At 39.2% G+C, this 24,013-nt stretch overlaps 2 protein-coding genes across 10 annotated transcripts in view; both read right to left on the bottom strand.

The window, feature by feature from the left end:
• LOC127511075 (gastrula zinc finger protein XlCGF8.2DB-like) overlaps positions 1-24,013 on the bottom strand; it is a 91,419-nt gene that overhangs the window by 17,513 nt on the left and 49,893 nt on the right. For 2 of the 7 annotated variants that reach the window (XM_051891478.1, XM_051891487.1), the window contains exons 1-2: positions 3,264-4,416; positions 2,242-2,468 (exon numbers count right to left, since the gene is read on the bottom strand). The exons of 3 other annotated variants lie outside the window; for them this stretch is intronic. In XM_051891478.1, the coding sequence (XP_051747438.1) occupies positions 2,242-2,468; positions 3,264-3,400 (364 nt within the window). In that variant the 5' untranslated portion in view covers positions 3,401-4,416. 2 more of the 7 variants (XM_051891479.1, XM_051891480.1) reach the window with 2 other exon arrangements.
• Positions 10,682-15,003, bottom strand: LOC127511126 (E3 ubiquitin/ISG15 ligase TRIM25-like). Of its 3 annotated transcripts, none has more exons than XM_051891724.1 (6): positions 14,354-14,968; positions 13,514-13,609; positions 13,194-13,415; positions 12,150-12,312; positions 11,608-11,655; positions 10,682-11,376 (listed from the first exon to the last, which is right to left on the bottom strand). In XM_051891724.1, the coding sequence occupies exons 1-6, from the start codon at positions 14,921-14,923 to the stop codon at positions 10,844-10,846; spliced, it is 1,632 nt and encodes a 543-aa protein (XP_051747684.1). In that variant the 5' UTR covers positions 14,924-14,968; the 3' UTR covers positions 10,682-10,843. The 3 variants fall into 3 exon arrangements, with proteins under 3 accessions (XP_051747684.1, XP_051747683.1, XP_051747685.1); XM_051891723.1 differs by having other exon boundaries at positions 13,194-13,427; XM_051891725.1 differs by lacking the exons at positions 10,682-11,376; positions 11,608-11,655 and adding an exon at positions 11,664-11,928 and having other exon boundaries at positions 13,194-13,427; positions 14,354-15,003.

Genomic DNA, 24,013 nt, shown 5'->3' on the forward strand with positions numbered 1-24,013 from the left:
CACCATCATTTATTAAATTTGCCATAGAATGGAAAACTATATTTACCTCGGCATAGTTGAGAAATAAGAGTTCTGTACATGGAAATGACAGCCTCAAACACCGTTGTTTCCTCCTTCATATGTAAATCTTGTATGTGCAAAAGACCACTGAAAAAGGGGCGAATCCCAGCATAACACCGACTGTGATGTTGCAGTCGGGATCATTAATATTTACGCCCCCAAAATTTGCACATACCAGCCCATGTTCCAGGCCAGGCAATATTAACGTGGAAGTTCATCAGAAGTTCTGCAGGTATCGTCAAGAAGCAAGCAAGGACAATAGCGAAAATGGCAGATGGATCGATACCAACTGTTCATGATCCATGATATATTTTGTGATGTTTGCATATTGTCTTTCTGAATGTGTTTCATAAGCAAGTTGCTAATGTACTATTAAATGCGGTTAAAGTTACAATTGTTTCTTACTGTATTCACGGAGACCAGAGCCATGTCATTATTTTCATTTTTAACCCAAAAACACTTGCAGCCTGTATAATTCACAAACGCATCTTCATTCTTATTGAGTCTCTCTAACAGAGTGTAGCTTTAGCCATGTTAGCTGTGCAGCACGCTATCAAACTCATTCAGAATCGAATGTTAGCAAACATCCACCTACATGATCTGATATGATGCATCACAAACAGTTTGTAATGATCCATTTTGAGAGTTATATTTGCTGCGTGAACTTCTGTATTATTCATGCTGTGTATTGGAGTCACAAGCTTGGGGACTCCACAGTCCACTACTGCACTTCCAGAAACCCTTGACCCAAGTCCTCTGGTCCAGGAGCTCCCAAATCCAGTGGTTACAGAGCTAGCAGTCATGGGCCCTGTTTCCACCTGGTATTAAGATGTGTTTAGGTCGATCGTAGACACGTTCCTGTACACACCTGGTACTTAAATCCATCTCTTTTGTCCTCTTTCAACCACTTCTGTCCTGATTTCTTCGAGGGGAGGGTCTATGGGCGGGTAAATGTGTTTTTTTCCCCAAATCTTTCGATCTAATGGACAAATTAAGCTCACACAATGTACATATGAACGCCCCTGAGACAACGGAAAAACATACAGAGAGCATTAGCTTTCGTTTCTGCTCTGATAGCCGCAGTACCACGCTAACGCTGTGCCAAACTTGGGTCTTTAGCTGACAAAGTAGCACGCATTTCCCATAATGTTTATACATTAGGTCAGTAGGTGGTCTTTTGCAGCTGTTCAAACATGAGCGCTTCCACTACGTAAGCAATCTGGTCCAATGAGTTTTCAACTACCTCTGGAAGTGGTCGAAAGTAGACAAGCTCAAAACCTTTAACAGCTCACACCCTGTTCACACCTGTATTTAACATAGTCCACTTGTAATCCGATCGACCAAAACACATCTTAATACCAGATGGAAAACTATGATTCTACACACCCTAGAATGAACCACTCACCCATGCTCCCCATTCAAGGTCCCTTCTTCACTGGTCCTGCCCAGCCTCCTGGGCAGTGTTTAATACAAAAATGGTAACGAGAAACTAAAGCCCTCAGTTTCAAATGCCAGCAGAGGGTGTAGACGGCAAAGGGTTTAAACCTTTATTTTGAACAATTAGCACAGTGTCCGACGTTGTAAAGAGCTAAACCATTGAGCAGCGTTTACCGCAGTAAAGTTGAGTCTGTGGATCAGGTATTCTGAGGGGATTCAGGGGGAAATTAAAAGCAGAGGGTCTGTTCTTTCTTTTGATATACTAGATGTTTAGATATTCGTACAACAAAATATTCTGGGGGGCAATAAAATTTTGTGGAAATGGTCAAAATTGCTTGTTGTATTCAGAGGATCTGCAAGCGTGCAGAACTCAGTATTTTAAGTTAAAAACTGCTAAATTTCACCAAGAGCTGAACACGTTACTCCAACCTGCAGATACCCACACTTGGGAAAAGGTTGTGCCTCTTTGCCATCTCATACATTTTGAAAATGAGGTGTGCTTTTATTGATTGTTTTCATTTATGCGGAGACTGTAAATTTTAATTTTTTTACACAGTTTGCTGGATGCAACATAAAACTTTGTGTTGTGTCAGAAACTAAGCAAAAATGAAGGGGGTATTTTCAAAAAGTTCCCCCCTGGGAACTGTGCGTATGACATTCTTCAAAAATATCATTAATTTCTGTAGAGCTGGACATGTTAATAAAGATCAAATGACTGAGTTCAGCTTTGAGAATGAAACCAACCTGTTTGTTCCTCAGTTTCTTCTTGTTTCACTCTGAATGTTTCTTCAATCTTCACGTCTTCACCCTCCTCTTTAAAAAACAGCATCTTCGTTTGTTCCTCAGTTTCTTCATGTTTCAAACTAAATACTTCTTCAATCTTCACGTTTTCACTCTCCAGTTTAATAAACGCCATCTTTATAATAGTGTGTCGTGTGGATCTCAGTCGCTTCACCGGGAGTTTCTGGACACTGTCATGTATAAGATGAGATGAATTAACAGAAAGAAAAACACATCCAAACTAAATCTCTGAGTGTGTCTCAATCAGATCTAGTTCAGTAGTTCAGTGCACTGGTAACAGAGTCAGAGTGAGAGTTAATGGACTTAAATGATCTGATTAGACTAAAAACACTCAAAACTAGCACTACAAACTAATAGAAGAACACAAACTATACAGACTGACACTGATTCTTGAGATTAAGGGACAAAACATGTTTTAGAAGATAGTTTTTATTTAATAATACATTATTTTTAAACTGATATACTTGTAGACAAAGGTCTCAGCTAATGAACCATGTAAGGGAACAGTTTTCTGAAAATATTTTTCTCTGAAAATGTACATTTATTCACTTCATAACTTAATTTGTGTCAACTCCATCAGACGCATTAAAAAGCATGATATTTTAATTTGAGCCATCCAACAACAATCAATTACATAATATTGGTGTTTAGAAAAGGAGCTAAGTGAATTTTTTTCTTCTTCTTGAGTTATGGTTATTATGAGCAATTCAGTTCCTAAATGCCTTAATTCTCTACCCTCCTTTTTAATACTAAACATATATAATTAATGTTCTTAGATGAATCAGACATGATATCATGTAGTTTAGTTGATGTTTTAATATTTTAACACAATAAATTGAAAAAAGAATAAGACGTTTCTTTCAAAATTAACAAATTTGTTGTTCACGTGCTATCAGAAATTTGGTAATTACGAGCTCATTGCATTCAAGTTTTGAAATGGGAGGGTGCTCATGTGCAATTTTTACCTTGGAAAGACATATTTACGATAATCCCGAGAGTGGGTGAAGGCAGCATCACTGATGGAGTTGACAAAGGTCCAGCTGCAGCCACATATATAGTATATGTGAATAAAATCATGAAACAACATTAGAAGAATTCCCATATTAAATCACATTATATAGACTTTTTGAGAGCACTTGTCAACCATCAGACATAAAATCAAGTTTTACCTGACTGACAACTTATTTTATTTATTTTTTTTCACCACAAATTGTACAGTGGAGCATTTTTTTTTTTCTTTCTCAGTTGTACCTGCCTTACTAAACATATCAAAAATGCCCAGATTTATCCCACAACTATTTACAGAAACTATTACACCAGGATGACGGAGTTGACATGTTAAAGCTGTGGCCCCAGAGATTTCAACATCGTATAAAATATAAAAAATAGAATTATAACAAATCCTGAGAGAGTTGATGCAAAGTGAGAACACAACTTTGATAGGCATTTATGGAAAAAAAAAAATAGAATGCAAGACTTTTTTTATTGTTTGATATATTACAGATCTCTGTCTTTCAATTTAAATGTATATATTTTTAATTTGTTGCATTAAACACTTTGTTTGGCAATTTTACATTGTGATCTCATGCTGAGGACAGACTAAATTACATGTATTTTCCAAGTATAGTTCATGTATTAAAAATAATACTAACAAAGTTATTTAAAAATAAAAGCAACTAATGTTCTGAGTATCCAGATTTCCTTTAAATGTAACTTTTTAAGTATTTTTATTTTGATGAATTTATTTATTTTTAACATAAAAAGAGCTTTTGTGTGTAGGACATGTTTTGTCCTTGATCTCAAGAATCAGTGCTATAGCTGCATTTGCGCTTTGATTCAATGATTTTTTTTTTTTTTTTTTACTGAGTTTCATAAAGCTCACTACTCGCCAGAAACTGAATTCGTGTTTATGATAAACTGATTCACGATATAAGGAGCGAAATGAGACGAGTCTTTAATGTTACTCATGTGTTTTCATTCTGTATACTCACATAACGTTAATAAATGTTAGATAAAGCAATGCAATGTGACATTTAAAACACAACATTCATTCTGTGTCGCTTGTGAAACTTGGAAGACAACTGAACTGTTTCTATAGGTTTAAAAGTTAAGCGCTTAAAACACAAACCTTCCTTCAGCCGAATCCCAGCAGATGCACGAGCGCGGTGCAGCCTTATCATGTCACACCATTAGACCAAAATAAAAGTCCTGTTCACACGCTGCTGCTGTTTACAATCACACAAATGCACTGAAAAATTAAAATATATGTCAGAGGAGTTCAGAGTTGATTTCTTGGTGAAATACATAATTAAATATGTGTTGTCCAATGATGTACTGAAAATGTGAAGTGATCTACTAATGATAGAGTGAGATTCTGTCTCAAAAGGAAAAACTTTAATGTCTGGGTGTAGAAACCATTTATCAGCATTAAAATGCAAAAACTCCCAAACAAATTCAGACTTAGAAAGACTTAATTAGAGTTAATTGGACACTATTAACACTTGTAGTTATGAGTGTTGTTACATAAGAATAGACTCTATTTATTAAGTCTTATTAAGAGAGAATGACTATTCTTCTGGTACTACCAGCTTGTAAGGCCCATACTAAGCAAAGCATATTTAGATCATAATTCTCATAAAACAACTGCCTTACTCACTCACAATAAGCAGTAACTATGGATTTATTAAAGAAAAACTCTTAGTTAATTGTCTGATAGGTGTAGTATATGGTCATGCAGAATAAGGCATTAATATTATGTGCTAATAAACAGCTAATATGCTAGTAACAGCATGCCTAATAAGCAACTAGTTAATAGTGAATATGTGTACCCTAATTTAAAGTGTTAACATTTTTATTTTGAGATCTAATGATTTCAAGATTTGATATTTGTATAAGATGTATATTTTGTTAACTCAGAGATATGATTTTCAATAAATGTTTTATGAAATTACAATTGTTACATTAGTTCAACAATGTATAGCTGATAATAAACTGTACAACGTGGAAAAAAATATAAATACAAGAGGTGTAAAATATAAATACAATATATTACTAGCCACTCTTTATAATAAAAAGGCTATGATGGACATACCCAAGCGGCCACTGAAAACTGCTCATCAAGCAGCAGTTCTTCATCAGCTGGTTAACTGTTCCAGACAAGGTTAAAGGCACAGTGGTGTTCCATATGTGAAACTCCTTCACTCTTCTGATGGCTCTCAACAAGAATTCAAAGACGAGCTATGGCTTTTGTTCTCTCTGCATTTTTTTTTTTTTTTTTTGCTTAACTGAGCTGCTGTTTTAAAAGGTGGTATGATGAGTTTGGCCCCCTGTTCTGCCATCATCTTCTCAGTGGTGAATCCTTTGTCAGCCATGCAAGCATCATCTGGCTCCAGCAAATCAAGAATCCCTGACTGTTTCGTCAACTCTTAATCGGAAGCGGGGCCTGTTTAAAAGCTGGATACAAAGCTAACTGCTCCACATGGAGCAATACCGATCAACCCCTTGAAGGTAATGGGGGTTTTATATTGAAGGAGAAATCAACTTTTCTTTGTGCTTTTGATATATAAAAGGTCATCGTATTTTAAGAATGTCCTGTAAGTATCAAAACTGAAAACTTCCTTGTTAGTCCAATAATAGCTTTTGACACCAGGCTCAGTGAACAACTCATCCTGAAATGTGCCAATCTATGACATAGATAGGTGAAACGCCGCCCTCACAGAAGAAATTAACGCCTACTTCATCATTGCAATGTTAGCCCCGCCCACTGTCGTATTAGGGAGAGAAGGGCGATACAGAACAAAAATAACATTACCTTTCAAAGGATCCTAATGCTAGGAATACGGTTATTTATTTTCATCAATATGATTGTTTCAGTTGAGCTTTATTTATTTGTGTTCGGTACATTTCACTGTGAATTCTTTAGTAAATCAATCGCATTTCAACATAGGCTTTGCAAACAGACTTTTACGATATGGACTCAACAGTAATGCAACAACATGTCAGTAACTGTGTTAATTCTAATGCCTGATCTGATATTAATGATTCATGTACAGTCAGATGTTCTTTTTCTATGTGTCAGTAAATCAAACCAGTGACTAAATGGTCAACGTTGTTTCTCTTAATAGGATGAAAATAATGAAAATGGTGTCTTGTAAACGGACCCTAATTAAATATGTTTAACATAGTTACATTTATTTAAGGCAGGTACAGCATACATATTTTAAAAGACTGCAATGGACCCTTTTCAAAGACTGGATTGAGATGCATTTCTACAGCTACTAGCATCGCAAATCTAGTAGTTTTTCATATTTTCATTTTTTTTAAATAATACACCCTATATTTAGAATGCTATACTTCGGCCCGGTTCAACAGACAGGGCTTAGACTAAGCCAGGATTAGGCCTTAGTTCAATTAGGGTATTTAAGTAACTTTTATAAACGTACCCTAGAAAAAAAACATTACTGGTGTGCGTCTTGAGACAAAACAATAACACTGGCATCAAGTGGTTCAAGTCTTACTTGTCAAATAGATCATTCACTGTAAAGTATGGTAACTTTGTTTCAATGGCAGCACCTGTTACTTGTGGGGTCCCCCTGGGTTCTGTTATTGGCCCTATTTTATTTTCCTTGTATATGTTGCCCCTGGGCTCAATTTTTAAAAAATACGGCATGTCTTACCATTTGTATGCGAATGACACTCAGATTTATTTACCTTTGAGAGTGGGAGAGAACAAGGGCTCTAATTTGCTATTTGCATGTCTAGAGGAGGTTAAGAGCTGATGACTCAAAATCTGCTTCAGTTGAACCAGAGTAAAACTGAGATTATGTTTTTTGGCCCTGCCAGAGGATGCTCAGATATGTCCATGTATTTGGGCTCATGGTCTGATTATTGCTATGACCAAATAAGGAACTTAGGTGTGGTGTTTGACCCAGAGCTGAAATTTGACAAGCAGATTAATGCTGTGGTAAAGAGTTGTTTTTTCCAGATTAGGTCTATTGCTTGACTAAAGCCTATTCTATCAAGAAAAGACTTAGAGAAGGTTATTAATGCCTTCGTTTTGTCTCGTCTGGACTATTGCAATGTGTTGTATGCGGAGTCCTGCCAGACCACTATTTCACGTTTGCAATTAGTTCAGAATGCAGCAGCTAGGCTGCTGGTGGATGCTAAGAAAAATTACCATATCTCTCCTATATTAGCTTCTCTCAAGTGGCTACCAGTGAACTACAGGATAAAATATAAAACTCTTTTGTATGTATTTAAAGCAGTGCATGGGATGGCCCCTGCTTATGTGTCTAAGCTCATTGCTGTTCATCAAGCACCTAGGTCTCCAAGATCCAATAATAAGTTGCTGCTTACTGTCCCTCGTACTCATTTAAAGCAAAAAGGGGATCAGGCCTTTGGTGTTGAGGGGCCGAGGCTTTGGAATAGTCTTCCTCGGGAACTTAGAGATATCTCATCTTTAAATGCTTTTAAAGTTGAAATCAAAAATTACTTTTTGTCTTTGGCCTTTGAGAGGGTGGGCTAGTCTTTGTTTTTAGTTGGATGTGTGTTGTTTTAAGTTGTGTGTTCTTTTAATGTAGTGTTTTTTTTTTTTTTTGCTTGTAAAGTGCTCTATAAATAAAGTTAAATGAAATGAAATGCATATTTAAACATATGTCAGTGCAAGTTGCTGTCAGTTGAAACAGCACAAACATGCATTTTAATCTAGGACTAGCTTAAGCCCTGTCTGTGAAACCGGGGGGTATTGTTACCTTACCTCTGCAGTAAATTACAAATAAAATGAATTAACAAGCAAGTTTTTCTAATGCAATGGCTGCACATTTGGAAAATAAAATATATTTGTAAGGACATGTTAGCAAGATCGATATAATTCATGTTAAAGAACATGATTTGAACATGAAACTGAGACCTGATGTGAGATTTGATCGTAGTCAACGCTTACATCCATATTGATAAATGCCAAGTTCCCTTTTGAAAGGAAACTCACACTGGGTCCTGAGACGCTTTTGGAGAATGTCTCCACGTGACTGGTATCAGAAGCAACTGTTAAATCACGGCAATCCTATTGGCCAGCGACAGCCTATGACATCATACTAGTGCGACCAGATGGTAAGGAGTGTCATGTCATCCTCTTTTCATCTTCAGGGACTGTTATGTTTGTTTAAAGATAAACAAACATAACAATCTCCTCAATCTGCCTAGTTTGAGCTGAGACTCCTCATGTTACTAGAGTAAAAGCGATTTGCTGAGCTATGGTTCCCTAGTGGTGTTAGGCACAGACAAATAGCCAGGTGTTGCAGGCTATCGCAGAAAGCCTCCCCTGTGGTTGTCCTTTGAGCGTTGTTAGACTTCCTTTCAATTAGAGAGTGAAAAGCACTATGCTGAAGTCTCCACTCTCTAGAGCTTTGGTAGTAACATTGTGTAGTTTGAGGCCTTTAGAGCAGGCTGTCCACCGAAAGCTCCTTGATTACCATCAAGTTGCAGGGTCAAGTGTTGCAGGCCTCTCCTGTGGAATTTCTTCCCCTTGAGGCCTCCATTCCTCCAGAGCTGAGCTCAGACAGCTAAGAACTTGTCTTAGAGCAAGATTCTTCTTTGAGGAAGCAGCTTCAACTCGAGCTTGGAGTTGAAGCTGCTTCAACTCTAGTAGTCTCCCCCCCCCAGGGACTACTAGTGCCTGGAAGAGGAGTACGATAGATGAGATGCCTAAATTATGTGGTGGAGGTGGGGAGGTGGAGGGATATCGAAACAACTGATGCCAGAGCAGGGTAAGTAGCTGCTTATATGCTCTGGTCGTTAATTGAAAGATTAGGGTTTCCTCCTCTTGAAATTATGTTTGAATTTCACTGATTGAAAGATTAGATGGGTTCACTCCTCACAAAATTACGTTGTGAACTTTACTTAGGGTCCCCTTAGAGTCACTTTGCTCCCAGAGCTCCCCATGTGTGCCTACACCAGTGAGGCTCAGGTTGAGCATATCAAGTACTCCCTCCTTTCAGGACGGGTTGAGTATGCTCCCTTAGAGCTAAAGCATTAGCCCTGAGCCCGTGGCCATGTTATTCTGGAGTAGCAGAACCTAATAGCAGCCTTGCGTCAGTCCGGTTGCATGAGATTTGTACTCCCCTTGTTTAAAGTGTTGTTCTATAGAGTACTGCGCTCCCGGAGTCTGGTCGGAAGGTAGAAGGACTCTTGTGAGACCTCCCTGGTAGATCAGTATTTTAGGCTGTAGGTACTCCCTTCACTTGAGTGGATCATCCTATAAAGGGCCTCACTCCCTAAGTTTGGTCTGAAAGGTTTAGAAGATTCTTGTAAAAAGAACCCCTTTGGTAGATCAGCTCCTGATAGAGCTGGAGGTATGTATCTCATTAGGGAACCTATGTAGAGTACCCAACCTCAGTGCTTTGAAAAAGAAGCACTCTGTAGAGTAACTCCTCTCATTTGTAAGGGTTGGAAAGTGCTATGCTGAGTCCTGTCACAGTCTTTTTGTACGGTGTGAGTTGGTTACTACCTCTTTTGCGGTCCCTCTCATTTGGTTACCTCTCCTGTAAGAGATTCTGTTTATAAATCAGACAGGTTGTTGGCTAGACTGGGTCACAAGTTAGACCAGGTCAGCCTTCCTGGTGGCTATAGAGATTGACATGATCTCTCCCTAAAAGTGACTGGCCAAGGCTTCTTTCGGCCCATTGGCCATACTCCCTTAAAGGAACCCCTTCCCAGTCAAGATGCTGGTTCCAAGCCTTTGAGTGGCCTTTGACAAGTCCTTCTGTTACTACGAAGGTACTTCCTTATTGAGGCATGATAGCTCAGGCAGTAGCCGTAAGGAGTACTGTCACTGACAGCCTAGTTTGTGACCAAAAGTGGTGAGTGGTTTTTGGCATTTCTGTTGAAACTGCCATTATTTGTGCTTGGTCATAGCCATTTTTTGGCATGCACTCTCCTCAGCATGGCAGCGTGGATATTTCGTTCCAAAAAAGGATGCAGTGTGAGGATGCAGTGCGAGTTCCTTTTCGAAAGGGAACGTCTCGGGTTGGTTCCCTGAGAACAGGGAACAAGACACTGCGTCTCCCTGCCATTCCTCCGGGCTGCCTGTGAACAGACCCTTCAGACGATAAGTGGATGACATGTTCTCTAGGCACCCCTTGTATACTTTATAGTCACACTAGTATGATGTCATAGGCTGTGGCCGGCCAATAGGATTGCCGTAATTTAACAGTTGCTTCAGATACCAGTCACATGGAGTCGTTCCCCAAAAGCGTCTCAGGACACAATGCCTCATTCCCTGTTCTCAGGGTACCAGGGGTACAGTTGTAACCCAAGACGCTTTGCATGGAAACGGCTGTATGCCCAATTTTCTGTCGTATGTTCGTTTCACATATGAGGCCCTATATGAGGATTCATCATACACATTTATTCTGACATGTTATTTCGGTGACAGAAGTTCAGCTGTATTATTAATGTAATTAAGAGGAAATATAAGACATCTCTGACTGATTTATCATGCAGCTCAAAGCATTATGGGTTGAATTTCTCAACAGTCTATTCTGATTCATCAACCCAGTTTCACTGATGATTTATTATAAATCCCAAACCCAGGATAGAGCGGTTGAGTGAATGTGGTCTGGACTGTGTGGATGAGGCTCATTGTGTCAGAGTAGGACATTGTGTAGAAGGACAGAGTTCCTGCACTGTGATCCACATACACTCCTATTTTCCTGCTGATGGGCTTTATAGGGAGTTTAGTACCTATGTTATTGTGTCTGAATGAGTAACTGGAGCGAGAGCAGAACAAGCTCCAGGACTGATCATTATATCCAAACCGACATTCATCACCCCGTCTCTTCCTGCTGATGCTCTTATATGACACTGATATAAACACACCAACACATCCACTCCACTCAATCTCCCAGTAACAGCGTCCACACACTCTCTCTTTACACAACATCTGAGCATTACATCCATCAAATCTGTCTGGATGATCAGGATATGACTGCTCTGTGTCAGTGAATGTAATCACTCTGTTCCTCTCAGACAGACGGAGGTTTTTATTCACTGTGTTTGGATCCAGAGTGAACTGATGGGAATCTGATGGAGATAAAACACGTCAGAATCAGGAATTATCAATCTGATCTTTTAATGTATCTGAACTCTTCATGTTCAATATATCAGCAGTGTCTCAGTACAGTTTACCAGATGTCCTGTGCTAATCATTTACATGATCAACTATAAAACTCTTCTGTCATGTTTTCTTTCTCCTTCTACAGGAAGAACATGAACACTCAGTGAGTTTATCTGCTTGTTTTCTTAGTGACTTACATTGTAGGAAGTCGTTCCTGGTCCTGGGAACAATGTTGGTGAAAGTGACTGTGGAAATCAACAGACATGAAGAGTGTGATTATCATGTCAAGAGAAAATGATCCCTGCATTCGTTCCTAAGACATTTCTAATATGATCTTCTACATGAGGATCATTTCTGAGAGCAGGTGAATCTTCAGGGGCCTCATGCATAAATCTTAGATTCGTAGATTTCATCCTAATAATGTGTGTATATGCAAAAGCTAGATTTGCACAAAATTCTCTTTATAAACCCAGTCAGCGTAAGATTGTGCATACATGCATCTCCACCCCGTCTCCTCTCTGAAATAAATGGAATCAATTTAAAATCATTCTCATTATTACTTTGTTTGCTCAGTAAATGAGTGATTACACATGGTCTAGAGTATTTATACATAATATATAGATATTTAGGCTACGTTTATTTTTTATAAATTCTGATTTGTGTGTGAAAAATTTTGTAGGCACATTTCAATGCCTTTTGTGTGTACACAATGTTTATACATCAGGCCCCAGGACTTTACCTCTGTCAGAGATCTTCTTGAGCTCCTCTTTGCAGAAATCCTCCAGTTTGTCTCTCAGCTGACGGACAGATTCTCTCACGCCATCAAAAGAGGAGAAAGAACTGAAGGGATCGTCATTTAGATCATCTGTAGATTCAGGAGGAGCTGAGAGAGACTGGAAACCCTACAGAAAACAGAAATCAAAGCTCATCACCTCCACACTTCAGACAATAACCTGCACTACTGTCAGATTTGAGCAGCTCTTGTTGATCTTTAGTAACTCTCCTCAATCCAGCACTTTCACAGCATCAGCTTCATTCTTCTCATATTCATTATATCATGTTAGAGCTATAAGTTCTAGCATTTGACACTTACACCATATGTGAACTTTCTAGGAAAACACTTGATGATCAAACATCTGGCAAAAACATAAATGTAACAGATCAAGAGCATCAGTAGAGTCACATGACAGGGTTGAGTAGATTTGATCAGGAAAATCAGTTCAAAGGCAACCAGTTGATTGATCATTAATTATAACTTTTGAGCAGTTAGTGGCTCTGAAATTCACAAGGACTCTTAGGACATGATCACAAGGTCAGGTTTTGTAGTTTAAATACACTGAAGCATTGATAATATACAAACTCACTTTCTCTCTGAGGACTTCACTGACAAATTCATTAATGTTACTGGGAAATAGTTTTGAAATTATTATAAAAGGATTTGTAGAAAGTTAAGTAAAGAGATCATGGGAAATCTAGCTGGGTGAAACTGGTACCATCAAGTTCATGGATTTCATGTCGTTGAAAAAAAGATTAAATATATTTTTAATCTCAATATATCTTTCAGAAAAATGATTCCTAAGAGATTTCCAGAGCTGAACTGTATTTGTAAGTGTGTCTCTTTCAAAAGAAGAATGATCAGATGAGAGTCTGACTGATGATTATATAATAACCGAACACACAGATCAACACTTCAGTCAACGGCTCATTCTGCTCTCATGAAATGTTTTTCTGTGAGTCTCTTGCTCAAGTCCACTATGATCCTGTTCTTCTAGATCTCTGTTACCTGCAGGAAATGGATGTGATCCTGTGTGTGTGAAAGCTGCTCCAGCTCAGCGTCTCTCCTCCTCAGATCATTGATCTCCTGCTCCAGTCGCTCCAGTCGTCCTTCAGCTCGACTCACTGCAGTCTTTTCCTGATCTCTGATCCGCTGTGTGGCCTTAGAGCGGCTTCTCTCAATGGAGCGGATGAGCTCAGTGAAGATCCTCTCACTGTCCTCCACTGCTGTCTGTGCAGAGCACTGTTAGGACACACATCACAATCACACAGTGGCTTCAGTGAGACATGACTGAGACTTCTCAAACTTCTCTTCTTCTCCAGACTCACCTTATGAGACTCCACAGCCTCTCTCAGCTGCTGAAGATCTTTCTCTCTCTGCTGGATCCTCTGCTGGAACCACCTCTGCGTCTCCTTCAGCTGGTGCTAAAGGACAAACCAATGACAGGAGAAACACCACATAAATCATCAAGTAAACAGATATGATTCCAGTATCAGTGAAGTGATGAGACTGAGGGGTTAAAGAACTTGTATGGTAATATTGTAGGTTAAATTATTTCATCAATGCTTGGTTTTATAGGGATAGTTAACCCAGAAATGTACATTTTTTTTCATTGTTTAATCATCCTCATGTCTTTCCAAACTTCTGATTTTCTCATTCATAACAAAAGAATCTGTTTCTAGAGCCCAAATCAAATATGATGACACGTCAATATCATCAAACTTCACTGGCTCATGTCGTGACTAAACATGCCATCACATTTTATTTTTGTTATCGCTTCAAAAGAATTAGATCACCCCATCACTCATCATTATAAGCATATATAAGCAGCAGTCATTATGCCGTCCCAACAACAATTCTTTCAGCATCCCTCCATCTCCCCATTGCTGTTTATGGTAAAGCGTGTTACATTTTCAACACACATAGACTGGGACCAGCTGACCAATCAGAGCAGACTCTTGACTTTTTGGAAGGCAGGTTTTAAAGACGCTGAAACTAAAAGAGTGTTCAGACAGACAGGGTGAAAACAGGCACTGCAACAAAGTAAAATATAAGAAAAAATAATTAGTTTTTTTTAACATTAAATGATGTAAATATATTGTAGTATGCCCTATAAACAAAATGATGAACCTGTAAATGATCATAAGGTGAGCTCTTTAAGTTCATACCTGTTTCTCTGTCCTCTGTGCTGCAGCTGATACAGTGTCGTGGTTTTTATGTTCATCCATACACAGCACACATATACACTTCTGATCAGTGCGGCAGAAAACCTCAAGGATCTTGTCGTGTTTCTGGCAGATCATCTCCTGCAGTCGTCCAGTGGCATCAGTCAGATTGTGTCTCTTTCCTTTGAACAAACTCTCATGTTGTTCAAGGTGATTCTGACAGTAAGACTCCAGACACACCAGACAGGACTTGACGGCTTTGTGTTTTCTTCCAGTACAGACGTCACACTGCACATCTCCAGCTCCAGCGTAACAGTCAGCAGGAAGTTTAGTCTTCTTCAGTTTCTCCACCACTTCAGCCAGCACAGTGTTTTTAGCTAAAGCAGGTCTTGGAATGAAGGTCTGTCTGCACTGAGGACAGCTGTAGACTCTCTTCTGATCCTCCTGATCCCAGCAGCCTGTAATACAGCTCTTACAGTAACTGTGTCCACAGGAAGTGGTCACTGGATCCTTCAGGAGATCCAGACACACTGGACACATGAACTCATCTTCAGAAAATCTGGCTTCTGCCATTTTACTGCATGAGTACAGAGACACAAACACACAACAGCTCAACTACAGTTTAGTTTCAGTTTCTCTGAACTGAAGAGTTTCCTGTTTCCTGGTTTTGTGTTTGAGTGCCGTGTGCAAAACCTGTGTCTGTAAAGCACACTGCAGTAATAAGGGTCCCATACAAGAAATGATGGCTGAGTCACAATAGCACTTCAGTGCAGTGGTGTTTATTGACAGTCTTTGTGATCCAAGGTGAGAAGAAAAAAATTAATAAAATATATATACACCATTTGGCTGAAAAAAACTTTTTAAACCACTCTCAGCAACACCACATTCTCAGCATACACACACACACACACACACACACACATACATAGTGTATATATACCAAGACATTGTTTTGCAAGTCACAAATAAGTCAGGTAATCAGGAAAGCTTTTAAAATATGTTTGACCTAGCAGTTCAATTTCATGTGAGATGAGCAGACAACCATCTCATCTATTTCAATTTAGGGATTGTGCCAAAATAAAGACAATCAGTGAAAAAAAATATTTTATTAGTTACAGAGTAACAAAGACAAAATAATTTCATAGAAGTAACAACTGTTAAACGCATGAGAGAGAGAGAATGTGTAAGTGTTGTTATATCTAAGCCATCAAACCATTATTTGGAACCTCAAAGAAACAGATTAAGAAAAAAAAAAACATATGAGAGGAAACAGATGCTGAAAAAATAACTACTGCCATACCACATGTTACAAGGGAGAGAGGAAACATGCAACATGGATGCAGACAAACCCATAGAGACAGTCATTTAAAATACTGTGCTACCACACTCTCATAGGATGAGAAAGTCCTGTCCCCTACAAAATGCAACCGTGTCTGTGGGACTGCCAGTAGACCAGCTTGTGAGGAGTGTAAATGGCGCTTGGGTGTATATAAGGTTAAAAGTGCAGACAGATACTGAGGGGCCAGACCATGCAGTGCCTCAAGCCCCGGGTATACTTTGGCCGTCCGCGTTCGTGCACTGTCATCAAGTGCAGCCCAAATTTCGAGACCGTGCGGACGGTGCGCGTGCAACAGCGCATGCGCAAGCAGGAAAGAAGAGTCCACTAGGTGGCAATACGCACAGTACTGAGCACAATGTGCAGTCCTCGAAGAAGAGTGTGTAAAGATTGAATCAAAAACAAGACGAGTAAACTCAGAAGCATGCTTTCTACATCGTTTTTGATTCCTGTTCTCTTGGTGTATCTTTTGAACTATGTTGCAATGGCGGATGCACTATTTTTCTTCTCCGATCCTGCTCAGCGAATGTCCCGTTGATGACACAATGTCTAGTAATGAGTATAGAAAATATTGTACTGCACATGTGTCGAACTCGGTTATCCGCGCGCATTCGTGGTTTAGTATACTTTGAAGGATGCGCAGGCGCGACGTGTCCGGGCGCGGAAAGTGAAGTATACCCGGGGCTTTAAGCATGAGGACTTAAAAATCAACTCCGAACCTGACTGGGAGCCAGTGCAAAGACTTTAGAATTGGTGTAATATGCTCATTTCTTCTGACTCCGGTCAGGATCCTAGCAGCTGAATTTTGCATACATTGCAATTTGTTAAGTGTGGGTTTAGGAACCCCAGCCAGAAGTGCATAGCAATAGTCAATGTGGGAAAAAACAAAAGTATTAATAAGCCTTTCAGTCACAGAAAGGGATAACAGAGCAGAGTCTAGCAATATTTCTGAGATGAAAAAAGGAGTTCTTTACAGTATACTGAACATGAGAGTCAAAATATGCATCCCCATATGCATTATGAGCCCCTAATGTGAGCCTGTTGCTACTCCTGCTGAAGCTCATTACAGCAGGCATCACTCCAGGGCAAGGTGTGTTGTTAATCAGGATTTTGGCATGTCAAAGTCACGCTGTAGGTCAATTTTTTTTTTAAAGCTCTGGAGGTGAACCCCAACTTTGTTCCCACTATAGTGGCCTGCTGTGACATGTGTTTTGCCAACAGTGACATAATTGAAGCTGGATATGATGATGATAATGATGTCACCAACCATGAAGAGAATGCAAAACCCCAAGAACCCTGGGTCAGTCGTGACCTAATGGTAAGAGAGTCAGACTGGTAACACGAAGGTTATGGGATCGAGTCTCAGGTTACCTTGAGCACCTAACCCCCAATTGCGCCCCAGGCACCACAGAAAAAAAATGTCTGCACACTGCTCTGGGTGTGTGTGTTCAATACTAACTACTCCTAATGTGTGTGTACTAACTGGATGGGTTAAATACAGAGGACAAATGTATGATCCACTCAGCCACGAAGTGGTATGCCACGTAAAATCACAGAGTGGGGTCAGCACATGCTGAGGCACACAGTGCACAGAATTTGCCAACTTTCTGCAGAGTCAATAGCTACAAACCTCCAAACTTCATGTGACCTTCAGATTAGCTCAAGAACAGTGCGTAGAGAGCTTCACTGAATGGGTTTCCATGGCTGAGCAGCTGCATCCAAGCCTTACATCACCAAGTGCAATGCAAAGCGTCGGATGCAGTGGTGTAAAGCACGCCACCACTGGACTCTAGAGCAGTGGAGACGTGTTCTCTGGAGTGACCAATCACACTTCTCTGTCTGGCAATCCGAAGGACAAGTGGCATCCACTTGTGTAAAGTGGACAGTTTGGTGGAGAAGGGATTATGGTGTGGGGTTGTATTTCAGGGGCTGGGCTTGGCCCCTTAGTTCCAATGAAAGGAACTCTTTCCCCGGTTTCACAGACAAGGCTTAAGCTAGTCCTAGACTAAAATGCATGTTTGAGCTGTTTTAACTCAAAGAAACTTGTACTGGCTTAGGCTAAGCCCTTTCTGTGAAACTGAGCCTTAATGCTTCAGCATGCCAAGACATTTTGGACAATTTCATGCTCCCAACATTGTGGGAAGTTTGGGGATAGCCCCTTCTTGTGACTGAGCACTAGTGCACATAGCAAAGTCCATAAAGACATGGATGAGTGAGTTTGGTGTCCTGACCTTAACCCGATTTAACAGATTTGGGGTGAATTAGAGTGGAGACGCCTTCTTGTCCAACATCAGTGCCTGACCTCACAAATGCGCTTCTAGAAGAATGGTCAAAAATTCCCATAAACACATTCCTAAACCTTGTGGAAAGCCTTTCCAGAAGAGTTGAAGCTGTTATAGCTAACTCCATATTAAACCCTACGGATTAAGAATGGTATGCCCTTTAAGTTAATTTGCAAGTAAAGGTAGACGGCCCAAAACATTTGGCAATACAGAAAATAAAGCCTAAATTATAAAAAAGTGAAGAATGTATATTGTCACTAAGGTGGACAATCACATTTGGGCCACATTCAGCTGTGGCGTGAACGTAACCTTAATTTCACACAGATACGAATTTTCTGGTGCCATTTTAAACCGCCGAGCCACTTAAATCTCTTTCCACACAAGGAACACAAATGTTTTCTCACATCTGCATGACTTTTCTGGTGTACCTGTAAGTGTGATGGCATAAGAAATTTTTTATTACACTGATCACAACTAAATAGTCTTTTTTCAGATTGAATGTGTTGAACACTACTTTTTCTAATCCTCTTTCCACTCTCAGAGCACTGCAACTTCTTTCCACAAGGTTTTTGCAAATGATGTTTCAGTTCACCTTTATATGCGAAACTCTTCTTACACTTAAGACATGTGAAAGGTTTCTCTCCGGTGTGAACTCTCATGTGAGTGCCAAGTGTTATTTTCTGACTGAAACTCTTCCCACACTGAGTGCAGGTGTAAGGTTTCTCTCCGGTGTGAACTCTCATGTGAGTCTTGAGGTTTCCTTTAAATCTGAAACTCTTTCCACAGTCATCGCACGTGAAAGACTTCTTTCGCGTGTTAATTATTAAGTGCCTTTTTAAGTGCCAGGTAAGGCGCCTCTTGTCTGGGAAACTCATTCCACACTGTTGACAATTAAAAGAATTCTCTCTTGAGTGAAGCCTCATGTGGAAAGTAAGGGTTAGTTCACGTGTAAAACATTTTCCACACTCAAGACACATGAATGGCTTCTCTCCTGTGTGAGTTGTCATGTGAGCCATAAGATTTCCTTTGTTTGAGCAACTCTTCCCACACTGTTTGCAGACGTAAGGGCTCTCACCAGTGTGAACTCTTATGTGGGCATCAAATGTTTGCTTATATGAGAAGCTCTTCCCACACTGTTTGCAGGTGTAAGTACTCTTAACACTGTGACTTTTCATGTGTAAATCAAGAATTGGCTTAAGTCTGAAACTCTTTCCACACTGATCACATGTGAATGGCTTCTCCCCAGTGTGAATTGTCATGTGAGTCTTAAGAGTTCCTTTGTGCGAGAAGCTAGTCCCACACTGGTCACATGTGAAAGGCTTCTCTCCAGTGTGACGTCTCATGTGGGAATCAAGGTATGATTTATATGTGAAGGCCTTTCTACACAGTTTGCAGGTGAAAGGTTTTTGAATGTTGAGGCTTTTCTCTGAGTGTTTAATCTGCATGTGGGAATTAAGGGATCCTTTATTTTTGAAACTCTTTCCACACCTTTCACATTTGAACGGCTTCTCTCCAGTGTGAACTCTCATGTGGGTATTAAGGTTTCCTCTGTGAATGAAGCTCTTTCCACACTGTTGGCATGTGAAAGGCTTCTCTCCAGTGTGACGTCTCATGTGGGAATCAAGGTATGATTTATATTTGAAGCTCTTCCCACAGGGTTTGCAGGTGAAAGATTTTTGAATGTTGAGCCTTACTCTTTTCTCTGATTGTTCTCTCTGCATGTGGGAATTAAGGGATATTTTACTTTTGAAACTCTTTCCACACCTTTCACATGTGAACGGCTTCTCTCCAGTGTGAACTCTCATGTGCGTATTAAGGTTTCCTCTGTGAACGAAGCTCTTTCCACACTGTTGGCATGTGAATGGCTTGGTGTGAACTTTCATGTGGCATTTAAGGTTATGTTTTTTATTGAAACTCTTTCCACAAAGAGAGCAGGTGAGGTTACTTTTAGATTTGGTCTTCTGTGCTTTATTTAGTGAAGACATTTCAGTCTGAATGGATTTCTCTACTTCCATGAAATCATGTCCGTTATTTTGTTCTTTCTCTTCTATTTCTTTCAGTTCATGATTCTCTTCTTTCAGAGCCATCAGGTCTAAAGTGAAAAAATAAAAGACAAAAGTTAATGGCATTTTAAGGGCTCAAAGCAACAGGCATCAAAACCAATATTGTACGACACAACTGTATTGTTATAGACATTCAGGTCAATAATATTAGAGAATTATTCACTAATATTCACTAATGCAATGATACTAAACAAATTCAATCAGGATTTAAGTACCATCATTTATTAAATTGATACGTAATCTGCTTTGGTATCTAATTATGACTGCATCTTTCTTTTAGTGCTATTAGCACTTTTAACAACTTTTATGTCTTAAACTCTTTCCACACTGATGACACATAAAACAGTTCTCACCTGAGTGTTTTCTCTTTGTGTGGACATTAAGGGTTGCTTTGAGAAAGAAACTCTTTCCACAATGATCACATGTGAAAGGCTTCTCTCCAGTGTGAATCATCATGTGAGAATTAAGGTTTGCTTTCTGATTGAAACTCATTCCACACTGTTGGCATATGTAAGGCTTCTCTTTAGTGTGAGTTCTCATATGGCTGTTAAGGTTTTGTTTTTGATCAAAACTCTTTCCACAATGAGAGCAAGTGAAGTTACTGTTAGATTCGGTCTTCTGAATTTTTTTTCGTGATGAAGTTGTTTCCGTCTGTATGGATTTTTCAACATCAATGAAATCACATCTCTTATATTGATCTTTCTCTTCTGTTTCTTTCAGTTCTTGAGTTTCTTCTTTCAGTGCCACCAGGTCTAAAGTGAAAAAAATACAAGTTAATAGCAGTTTAATGGCTCAAGCAACAGACATCACAACCAGGATAAAAATATTAGAATATCAGACCAACATTGTGCAACAAAACTGCATTGTTATAGACCAGGGGTGACTAACCCTGGTCCTGGAGAGCCTCAGTGCTGAAGAGTTTAGCTCCAACCCTGATAAAACTCACCTGCCTATAGCTTTCTAGCAACCTTTCAAACCTTGATTAGCTTGTTCAGGTGTGTTTGATTAGGGTTGGAGCTGAAGTCTATAGGACTGTGGATCTCCAAGACAAGGGTTAGCCACCCCTGTTAATAACCAATCCTGAATCTGCCATTCAAATTAAAAAAATATTAGAAAATAGAGTCCCTTTTCCCTAATGCAATGGTACTTGTGAACAATTTCAGTCAGGATTTAAGGACCATCATTAAATAAAACTATAAATGACATGCTTTGGGCATTTTATCATGATTGCATCTTTCTTCTAGTGCTATTAGCTCTTTTGACAATGGATCACATTCTATTGGATAGTTTTAGAATTATGTTGTCACTTGTTGATAACCATTAGCATGGTTTAAGTCATATCTATCCAAATGCTAATATTTTGTGTAAACAAATAAACATCTTAAAACACAAGTATTGAGTGCAACAGGGCTCAGTATTAGATCCTCTGCTTTTCTCCTAATATATGCTGTCCCTGAGGGACATTACCATTAGAGTTCACTATGTTTTCTATATCTATTAAAGGGGTGGTTCATTGAGATTTCACTTTTTTAACTTTAGTTAGTGTGTAATATTGCTGCTTGAGCATAAACAGTATCTGCAAAGTTACGACACTGAAAGGTCAATGCAAATGGAGATGTTGTCTTTTAAAGTTATGGCAGTTTAAAGCCTACAAAAACGACCGGTTTGGACAACAACAAGCTTCTTCCTGGGTTGGTGACATCATAAACCCTGTTTTAACATAAATCCTCCACCCCCCGGGAACACGCAACAAAGTGGGCAAGGCCATGTGTGATTTGTATGTGCACATACAAATCTTCCTAGGGACACTGGACTTAGGGAACAATGTTTAAAATGTATATTTATATTTAATTCTGTTACTGACTGAAGTACTGAAGTTCAATGCTGGATTTGCACAAAGGCTATTACTGAAAGATGGAGCAGTTCCCACTTTAAATGCAGAAGCTGCTGTTTATGGGCCCCAGCCTGTAAGTATGTTTTATTTTTTATAAAGTTATATAGTTTCTGGGACATAAACAAAGACCAACGTGGTTTAGCTTCACTAGCCAGTTAGCTAACTTCTATTTCATACTTCATGTTTGTTGGCGTTTCTGTTATTAGTGTACAGCATTGTTTCATTGCAGCTTTTATGTTATGTTATAAATTAAATACCTTTACAAAAATGCTACTACTCAGCCATGTATTAAGCTACAGTAAAGCTTTAATCAGAACAATATGGAGCAGCAGTAACATTTTCAAGTGACATTAAACGTACATTAAAAACTGTGCTAACAAAGATTCTGCTTGATGCTCTTCATCATTACTGCTATCTGGGTCTGATTCAGGCTCAAATTGATACGGCAATATTGACGCCATTATTTACATTTCCACCAAAGCAAAGACTGTGACTTTTGCCCATAATGGTAAGAGCCGTGGCGTTTCCGGACAAAGTGAATCACGACAACGTATTCCAGAGAGCGAATCGCAATAGACTGGGCCAGCTAACCAATCTCAGTCCATTGCGTATTTCTGAGGGAGGGGCTTCATGGAACCAGAAACTCAACAGAGCGTTTTTAGGAGAAGGGAAACAGTGGTGTAAAATAAAGGTAAAATATATGAAAAATATATATTTTTTAAAACGAAGCATAAAGACATGTTAAACTGCGCCCCATAAACACAATCAAGCCTAGAAAAAAAACACTGAACCACCCCTTTAAAAAAAAACTCACTACATGTACCGTGCTAGACTGGAGACTGGTGACAGCACTTAGATATATTGTTATCTAAGTCGCTTGGGATAAAAGCGTCTGTTAAATGATTAAATGTAAAACCAGTGGATTTAAATTTCCTCTTAATGTGATGAAACTGCACAACCGTCCAAGTTAGGAGAGAGTGTTGCTGATTTTGCAGCTTTATCAACCAACTAATGATAGATAAAAATAATCACCAATTAATTATTGTTTATTAATTGCGTCTGCACACAGTGCATGGTAAAAATGGTGCATTTCTGTGGATCCCACGCTGTTTGCAGGTGTAAGGACTCTCACCTGTGTGACTGTTCATGTGTGAATCATGAGTTGCTTTATGTTTGAAACTCTTTCCACACTAATGACATATAAAACATTACTCACCTGAGTGTTTTTTCTTTGTGTGAGAATTAAGGGTTACTTTACGTCGGAAACTCTTTCCACACTGATCACGTGTGAAAGGCTTCTCTCCATTGTGACGGTTCATGTGGTGTTTAAGGTTTCCTTTATCAGTGAAACTCTTTCCACACTGTTGACATGTGAAAGGCTTCTCTCCAGTGTGAATCCTCTTGTGTGAATCACGGGTTGATTTAAGTCTGAAACTCTTTCCACACTGATCACATGTGAACGGCTTCTCTCCAGTGTGAATTTTCATGTGTTGTTTAAGGTTTCCTTTTTCAGTGAAACTCAATCCACACTGTTGACATATGAAAGGCTTCTCTCCGGTGTGAATCTTCTTGTGCGAATCAAGGGTTGATTTAAGTCTGAAACTCTTTCCACACTGATCACATGTGAACGGCTTCTCTCCAGTGTGAATTTTCATGTGTTGTTTAAGGTTTCCTTTATCAGTGAAACTCAATCCACACTGTTGACATTTGAAAGGCTTCTCTCCAGTGTGAATATTCTTGTGTGAATCACAGGTGGATTTAAGTTTAAAACTCATTCCACATTGTTGACATTTGAAAGGTTTCTCTCCAGTGTGAACGATCATGTGTCGTTTAAGGTTTCCATTTTTAGTGAAACCCATCCCACACTGTTGACATGTGAAAGGCTTCTGTTCAGTGTGAATTTTCATGTGGTTGTTAAGGTTTTGTTTTTGTTTGAAACTCTTTCCACAATGAGAGCAAGTGAAGTTACTGTTCGATTCAGTCTGTATGGATTTTTCAACATCAGTGAAATCACATCTCTTATATTCATTTTTCTCTTCTGTTTCTTTCAGTCCTTGATCCTCTTCTTTCAGTGCCATCGGGTCTAAA

This window comes from Ctenopharyngodon idella, chromosome 4, assembly GCF_019924925.1.
Source record: "Ctenopharyngodon idella isolate HZGC_01 chromosome 4, HZGC01, whole genome shotgun sequence".
Classification (NCBI taxonomy): Eukaryota; Metazoa; Chordata; class Actinopteri; order Cypriniformes; family Xenocyprididae; genus Ctenopharyngodon; species Ctenopharyngodon idella.

What these genes read in the sequence shown, in the direction of transcription:
- LOC127511126 (XM_051891723.1), bottom strand. Translation starts at nt 14,923, where the DNA reads ATGGCAGAAGCCAGATTTTCTGAAGATGAGTTCATGTGTCCAGTGTGT. An exon ending in AGGCTGTGGAGTCTCATAAG is followed by an intron (nt 13,428 to 13,513) that starts GTGAGTCTGGAG and finishes GTGTCCTAACAG; the next exon opens with TGCTCTGCACAGACAGCAGT. An exon ending in CAGGAACGACTTCCTACAAT is followed by an intron (nt 11,377 to 11,607) that starts GTAAGTCACTAA and finishes TATCTCCATCAG; the next exon opens with ATTCCCATCAGTTCACTCTG.